The sequence below is a fragment of the Triticum dicoccoides genome, chromosome 1B (assembly GCF_002162155.2).
Source record: "Triticum dicoccoides isolate Atlit2015 ecotype Zavitan chromosome 1B, WEW_v2.0, whole genome shotgun sequence".
Classification (NCBI taxonomy): Eukaryota; Viridiplantae; Streptophyta; class Magnoliopsida; order Poales; family Poaceae; genus Triticum; species Triticum dicoccoides.
Window position 1 is genome coordinate 489968868 of NC_041381.1, and position 8488 is coordinate 489977355.

General features: G+C 51.5%; 1 protein-coding gene and 1 pseudogene across 1 annotated transcript; both read left to right on the forward strand.

Annotated features, from left to right (window-relative positions):
- The first annotated feature begins 2944 nt into the window (after positions 1-2944).
- On the forward strand, positions 2945-4764 carry LOC119350503 (protein NRT1/ PTR FAMILY 3.1-like). The gene is made up of 2 exons (XM_037618306.1): positions 2945-3729; positions 3831-4764. Exons 1-2 carry the CDS (start codon positions 2984-2986, stop codon positions 4762-4764), a joined length of 1680 nt encoding a protein of 559 aa, XP_037474203.1. The 5' UTR covers positions 2945-2983.
- A 1913-nt stretch (positions 4765-6677) lies between these two features.
- Positions 6678-8013, forward strand: LOC119350504 (annotated as a pseudogene).
- The last annotated feature ends 475 nt before the right edge of the window (positions 8014-8488 follow it).

Genomic DNA, 8488 nt, shown 5'->3' on the forward strand with positions numbered 1-8488 from the left:
CAGATCTTCACTGGAACACTAGTATATCGGAACATCAATTGGAACAGAGGACGCAATGGACCCTCGTGATCTGGTGGGGGATTGTTGAAATATGGGTGGGCTTTAGGCCCATCTAACAATTTCAGAAAAATTTCTAAGGGCCCATGTGGGTTTATTGGCACCACGTGGAGGTGGGAAGTTTAGTCCCACCCCGAAAGTGGAAGAGGAGTTGGACCTCCTTATAAGGGTGGCTCTTCTACATGCTATTGAAGTTTGAGAAGAGAAGAGGCCCTCGCGCGCTCCTCCTCCGCCCGCCGCGCCGCGCCGCGCCGAGGGTTGCGGGTTGCGGGAATGAGCCGAGCCGAGCTCACACCTACACGCTTATTTTTGCCAGTCACTAATGGAGAGTTCCTGACAGCTGGGCCACGATCTAAGACGTAGATCATGGGCTGTCATGGACTCGAACATGGGTAGAGCCCACGTCTCTCCATGCGGCTGCGCCTATATAAGTGTGAGGTGTCTCCTAACCCTAGCCGCCACGAACAGATCACATCTGCTCCCACGCGAACCGCCCATGTCGTTCCTTTGATGCTGCTGCCGCCGGTGACTTCAACCCGTCCGCCGCGTACACGGTCAACGGGAGAGCAGGTCTTCGAAACCCCGTCTCTCTAGTTCCTGTACGGGAGAGAGGCGAATAGGTTTTTGGAAAGTGACTAAACGATTGCTCGCTTCCGATCCACTACTTCCTCTACGTCCGCGTCGTCTTCGTCATCACCATGTCCACCGACGCCGAACGTGCCGCCGCCGAGAAGACCGAGGCCGACAAAGGCCGCCGAGGATGCCGCTGCTGCTGTCACCGCTGCCGCGGCTTCTGCCTGGCCTAATGGAGAGTATAACACGTTTATCCCGCTTCTGTTTATAGCACTATGTATAGATTTGTCTACTATTTACTTAGTACGTGCATGCTTACATCAGAGTCAGTATGTCGTTAATTCAGTCAATGCCATGCTAATGATTTATTTATGAATTAAATTAGTCGGAAAATTGCATATTTACTGAGCAGCTTCAAGCCTGCGGCGTAGTGGTGACCCTGCCACCAAGGCACCAACGTGGAGCACTGGCATTAGTTCTTGTTCAGAAAGAGAAAACGTCGAGTACTAGTTTTGTTTTTGAAACACGTCGAGTACCAGCTGGGCCACCTGGACTTGTGAGCTGCAGCTTGAAGAATAGAATCAGCCAGAGGCCCAAACCTTGATGGCGTAGGGTGAACCTTATTCTAATCTACATGGGCCGATTTATATTCCAGTTTCTGCTTTTTTTGCATTTTTGGTTTGTTTTTCTTTTCAATTCTGTTCTTATTTCCACTTTTGCATTTATTAAAAAATATTCTCTGTTATGTTTGTGTTCAAATTTTTTTCGTGTGCACAAACAACTCCTTTCAAATTCATGAATATCTCTGTTATATATAATGGATGCGCGTTTCATGGTAATGGTTCATACAAAAGTACATTATTTATTTAAATTTGCAATATATGAATATTTTTCAATATTTAAATTGATGATGGAATATTTTGGAGACCTTATAAAGAAAATATTTGTGAGATATACTCCCTCCGTCCCAAAATAAGTGTCTTGAGCTTAGTATAAATTTGTACTAAAGCTAGTACAAAGTTGAGACACTTATTTTGGGATAGACGGAGTATAGAAGTACGAGTTAATGGTCGTGCTAGTGGGTGGCCCATGTTGGAGCTCTTGAGGCGATTTTGACCCAGATCTTTGGTATAGGCGAAGAGTTCGTCCTTAGGAATGAAGGGCCTTTTTCCTACTGAAACAGTAAGGGACGGTGCATCAAATTTTCTTAAGGTACCATATATTGTGCTCCCTCCGTTCAGAATTACTTGTCTCGAAAATTGATGTATCTAGACGTATAGATATGATTTCCTTTTTACCTTACTTAGAGAGGAAAGGAAACATAATATTACTCATGGGTTCTTGATTCAACACTGATGTGTTAAATGTTCGAGATGGACTGAAGGAAACACAACATATTCCCCCTGTTCACTTTTGTAGGACGTTTTAGACAGCTGAAATTGAATTATTTTGGGTGTTGTCTTAAATGTCCAAGACATCTTACAAAAGTGAAGGGAGGGAGTGGCATTGCTAAGGATTCTGCTTGCTTAAGGGATTATAAAAACCATAACAACCCCGGCAAAACCAACACTTAATCTCACAGTCCCTTTCAAAAAAAGTTAATCTCACAGATTTGCACATATCCCGGAGCTATATATTTCGAAATGGGAAGCATCCGAGACTGAAGCACATGCTCCACGGTTCTAAAGATCCACTCTCCATGGGTTTCCTCTCAGACGATAACTACATGTGCGATGCTCACTCATAATGGAGTTGCCTCTCATATTAAATCAACCGACTGAACTTGGATCGAAGACCAACCGACCTGCTGGCTGCGAGTCTTTTATTAAACAGCTGTGATCTACGATCTGTTGGCAGATTTAACCTCTGAACTCGCTGCTTGCTCCGGTCTTCGGCGCAGTACAGTTCGCTTGTTTTGTCTCTGATGATGATGCCTCGCTGTTCCCAGTGAGATCCACGCTAATTACGGGTTAGTTCACTCACTACCGATATACTATGGCAACTTGCCAGTAGCTCACTGAGTAGCCTTTATGTATGCTAGCACTCCCACACTGCTACTTCACTAGTCACATCAAGTCCACTGCAGCAGTAAGAAGGGACTGCGTACAGAAGGGTGAAATCCATCCAACAATGGCAGGTGCAGCGCCGGCCGATGAAGATGGATCGCCGAAGAAGAGGAAGCAGGGCGGGTTCAAGACAATGCCCTTCATACTAGGTGATTGATTCCCCCGTGCTTTGCTTTCATGCAACTTAAATTTCTGTCTGCAGAGCAGCATCTCGCCGGTGTTGACTGTCGACGCATGCAGCGAACGAGGTCTGCGACAGGTTCGCGACAGCCGGCTTCAACGCCAACATGATCACCTACCTCACGCAGCAGCTGCACCTGCCGCTGGTGGAGGCCTCCAACCTGCTCACCAACTTCATGGGGACGGCCGCCTTCACCCCGGTCTTCGGCGCCATCATCGCCGACTCCTACGCCGGCCGCTTCTGGACCATCGCCGGCGGCGGCACGCTGTACCAGCTCGGCATGCTCGGCCTCGTCGTGTCCGCGCTCGCCACTGCCCTCCGCCCCGCGCCGTGCGCCGCCGCTGCCCTGTCGACGCCCACGTGCCAGCGCGCGAACGATGGGCAGCTCGCGGTGCTTTACCTGTCGCTGCTCTTCACCGCGCTCGGGTCCGGCGGCATCCGGCCGTGCGTGGTGGCGTTCGGCGCGGACCAGTTCGGCGTGGGAGGGAGGCGGCCCGGCGGCGAGCAAAAGTGGAGCTTCTTCAACTTCTATTTCTTCACCATGGGGCTCGCCGTGCTGCTGGCGCTGACGGTGGTGGTGTACATCCAGGAGAACGTCGGGTGGGGATGGGGGTTCGGCATCCCCGCCATCGCCATGTTCGTCTCCGTGCTGTCGTTCGTGGTCGGCTACCCGCTCTACGTCAGGGTGAGGCCCGGGGGTAGCCCCTTCGTGAGGCTGGTTCAGGTCATCGTCGCGGCGATCAAGAAGAGGAAGGAGGCCGTGCCGGAGGACGCTGGAATGCTGTACCAGAACAAGGAGCTGGACGCTCCCATCGCCGCCGACGGGAGGCTGCTCCACACCAACCAGCTTAGGCAAGTGACTTCGAGTTGGTACACTTGGTTCCATCTTCCATGTGCATCATTGTGTCTTTTTCCTCATGTGGTTCGTTTATTTATTGATCGCCAACGTGAAGGTTCTTGGATCGAGCGGCTATAGTGACGACGACCGATGCCGTTGACTCCGGCGCCGAGCCGGACCTGTGGCGGCTGGCGACGGTGCACCGGGTGGAGGAGCTCAAGTCCATCGTGCGCATGCTGCCCCTGTGGGCGGCCAGCATCACGCTCATCGCCGCCGCCTCGCACAACTTCACCTTCGCCATCCAGCAGTCGCGCACCATGGACCGCCGCCTCACGCCGCGGTTCGAGATCCCGCCGGCCAGCATGATCATCTTCACCACGCTCACCATGCTCGTCAGCCTCTCCCTCTACGACCGCGTCTTCGTCCCGCTCGCGCGGCGCTACACCGGCCGGCAGTCGGGGATCTCCTACTTCCAGCGCATGGGCGCCGGGCTGGCGGTCTCCGTCCTCGGCGTCCTCGCGGGGGCGCTCGTCGAGGGCAAGCGGCGCAGGGCCGCGGCGGAGCACGGGCTGCTGGACAGCCCCGGCGCCACCGTGCCGATCAGCGTGTTCTGGCTGGTGCCGCAGTACGCGCTCCACGGGGTGAGCGACGCGCTCTCCACGGTGGCGCACATGGAGTTCCTGTATGACCAGTCGCCGGAGAGCATGCGCAGCTCCTCGGCGGCGCTGTTCTGGGTCGCCGGCTCGCTCGGGAACTACCTGGGAACGCTGCTCGTCATGGTGGTGCAGAGCGCAAGCGGAGGGGAGTGGCTGCAGGACAACATCAACAGGGGCAGGCTCGATTACTACTACTGGCTCGTGACCTTCCTCATGGCGCTCAATCTTGCGTACTACATCGTCTGCTTCCATTTTTACACCCTGAAGTCCTTCGACGTGGAGGGGAACGGGGCGCAACGGCGGCAAGATGACGGTGAGGGGCAAAGTCGGAGTGCGGAGCGGGAGACTGAGCTCGATACTGGCCGCATTGGAGCTTCGAAAAATAGTGAGTAGGATCATTTTTAACGGTGTAGTTAACATCACTACATCAGTGTATCTTTGAACTACCGAACTTGTACTGATGTAACAAATTAAAAGGGAGAAATTCAGGTGTAGCATTATTCTTTCTTTTTGCTGCAGTTACTCGGTTGTTTAAAAAAACCTGAAAATCCTAGCCATCTAAAATTCTGCAGTGCGAAGCCTATGATCGCACTTTTTGAAGGTGCACAATTTTTACTGAAATTTGAATGCATTTTTTGGTTCATGTTTTTTAAGGGAAATGTCTCGGCCTCTGCATCACATGATGCACACAATCATATTATTAAACATGAAGTAAGTTCAAGTCGCCGAGTACTCGACGATAAAACAAGAAATTGCTAAATCTCACTCAATTGTGACTTAACAAAGTCTCAGTCGATGCTATATTCGTCAGATCTTATGTAGAGATCCGTGAAAACTTTTTTTTTCTTTCTTCTTCGTTATATGTTATGTAACTTGACTCAGACTTCGTTAGAGCATCTACAACCGGACTTGGCAAATCTGACCCCTCAAACGACTGCGGATGTGTCCGGGCATGCCCGCGAGCGCATCCGGACGGGCCCTCATATTTCCTTCGGTTCATCCACATATCTCAAATCCGCACTCTCAAATCCATGCAAATACATGCACGTCGATCATGCAACACAGTTTCACACGTAAATAGCAATTGTTGGTATCAAGCATAGATAGCGTTTACAAAAAAATTATTTAAAGTGCCAAACTCAAGCATTGCCTCTTTGATTGCCATTATGGATCCACATGTTCTCCACAAGATCATTGAATAACTGCGTATGCACCTGCTGATCTCGAAGATTCTGATGCATCTGCAGAAAGTTCATAAGATGAGCTGCATCTTGATCTTCCGGGATTTCAACTTGTTCTCCGGGTGCTTCAAAATCATGGATTTGGGCTACACCACCACCCTCATCCTCGACAATCATATTGTGCAGAATAACATAACATGTCATCAGCTGCCACAAAGTTTCTGATTCCCACATCATTGCAGTGCTCCGCACAATTCCCCAATGAGTCTGAAGCACACCAAATGCCCTCTCCAAGTCCTTCCTAGCCGCTTCTTGCATTATTGCAAAGTGGCTCTGTTTATTGCCACGCGGCTCGGATATGGTCTTCACAAATGTTGTCCACTGAGGATAGATACCATCGGCAAGATAGTACACCATGTTGTAGTCCCGGCCGTTGACGGTGTAGTTGCACGGCGGTGATTCCCCATTGCAAAGCCTCCTGAACACCGGAGATCGTTGAAGCACGTTGATGTTGTTGTGAGAACCGGACATTCCAAAGGAAGCATGAGAAATCCATAAATCATGTGATGCCACCGCTTCTAGTATGATGGTGGCCTCTCTTGTGTGACCTTGATACATTCCCCGCAGACCTTTGGGGGCAGTTCTTCCATTGCCAATGCAGCATTCCTGGAAACCCCCTTGCTTCTCCAATGGCCAACAACTTCTCCGTGTCTTGCATATTTGGTTCTCTGAGATACTCAGGTCCAAACACCTCAACCACGGCGTGGGCAAATTTGGCAGTAGTCTTTAGGCACGTGCTCTCCCCCATCATGACCATCTCACCAACGGTGTCTGTGGCAGTACCAAGTGCAAGCATCCTTAGAGCAGTCGTGCATTTCTGCTTGGCCGAGAAAGAGAGTTGGCCGCAACAATCTCCTCTGAGCTTGAAGTAGTCGTCATGTGCCTCCACTCCCTCCACAATGCGCAAAAACAATGGTTTCACATGCAAAAACGGCGACGAAACCATGGATCTTCCGGAAAAGCAGGCGTGGGAGCAAAGTAGTCATTGTGCAGTAGCTTTGCTCCGGACACCCTATTCCGGTTGATCACTCTTCTCTCTTTGATTGAGCCCTTGAAGTTGAGAACATGCTCCACTTGCCTGTCCGTTTCCTCTTGCATGCTCATGAGCATGATCATGTCCACTTCTTCGTCCGAATCCGACAAACAGAAGAACTCATCTTGAATCATTTGTTCAAGCTCCAACGTTCCATACTCCTCGTCCGACAAAGCATCAAAATCCATCATTTACCTAACAAAATCACAATAATTCCGGTCGATCAATGTGTCAAACACATCAAGCGCAAGGCAGAACCGAAGAGTTACCGGACGTACCACGGTGACATCCGGGCCGGCAACGACGTCCCTCTCGGCGACGATGCGAGCGCTCTTCTGGAGCTCGCAACGGAGAGCCTAGGAACGACTACGGAGTGGGCGCGACGGCGGAGCGTGAGACGGGTGGAGGAGCTCAAGTCCATCGTGCGCATGCTGCCCCTGTGGGCGGCCAGCATCACGCTCATCGCCGCCGCCTCGCACAACTTCACCTTCGCCATCCAGCAATCGCGCACCATGGACCGCCGCCTCTCGCCGCGGTTCGAGATCCCGCCAGCCAGCATGATCATCTTCACCACGCTCACCATGCTCGTCAGCCTCTCCCTCTACGACCGCGTCTTCGTCCCGCTCGCGCGGCGCTACACCGGCCGGCAGTCGGGGATCTCCTACTTCCAGCGCATGGGCGCCGGGCTGGCGGTCTCCGTCCTCGGCGTCCTCGCGCGCGGGGGCGCTCGTCGAGGGCAAGCGGCGCAGGGCCGCGGCGGAGCACGGGCTGCTGGACAGCCCCGGCGCCACCGTGCCGATCAGCGTGTTCTGGCTGGTGCCGCAGTACGCGCTCCACGGGGTGAGCGACGCGCTCTCCACGGTGGCGCACATGGAGTTCCTGTACGACCAGTCGCCGGAGAGCATGCGCAGCTCCTCGGCGGCGCTGTTCTGGGTCGCCGGCTCGCTCGGGAACTACCTGGGAACGCTGCTCGTCACGGTGGTGCAGAGCGCAAGCGGAGGGGAGTGGCTTCAGGACAACATCAACCGGGGCAGGCTCGATTACTACTACTGGCTCGTGACCTTCCTCATGGCGCTCAACCTTGCGTACTACATCTTCTGCTTCCATTTTTACACCCTGAAGTCCTTGGACGTGGAGGGGAACGCGGCGCAACGGCGGCAAGATGACGGTGAGGGGGAAAGTCGGAGTGCGGAGCGGGAGACTGAGCTCGATGCTGGCCGCATTGGAGCTTCGAAAAATTGTGGGTAGGATCATTTTTAACGGTGTAGTTAACAACACTACATCAGTGTATCTTTGAACTACCGAACTTGTATTGATGTAACAGAGTAAAAACGGAGAAATTCAGTGTATCTTTTTGCTGCAATTACTCGGTTGTTTAAAAAAAAATTGAAGATCCTAGCCAACTAAAATTGCGCAGTGCAAAGCCTATGATCGCACTTTTTGGAGGTGCACAATTTTTCTGAAATTTGGATGCTTTTTTAAGTTCATGCTTTATTTTTGAAAAGAAGAGTACCCACCGTGTGCATTACATGATGCACACAATCATTTTATTAAACATGAAATAAGTTCAAGTCACCGAATACTCGACAATGAAACAAATAAACCGAAAACACAACCACAAGCGGTCAAAGTCGAGATTACATAACTCATCCACATGAATGAGTGGCTCATCAGCCAAACTGGTTGAACAAACCTGTGCAACCATTTTCAGCTGGCTGCACCTAGAGGTCATAAGTGTCTGCGGGTCCACACGCTGAATGTTGCAGTGATAACCACATACGGATTAAAGCCGGAGCTCTGTAGATAACCTGCAATAAATTAGAAGAGGATGATCTTTTAAAGA

Excerpts from the sequence above, each read along its gene's own strand:
- LOC119350503 (XM_037618306.1), top strand. The coding sequence starts at position 2,984 with ATGATCACCTACCTCACGCAGCAGCTGCACCTGCCGCTGGTGGAGGCC. Across the intron at positions 3,730-3,830 it reads CTCCACACCAACCAGCTTAG|GTTCTTGGATCGAGCGGCTA; the intron begins GCAAGTGACTTC and ends GCCAACGTGAAG.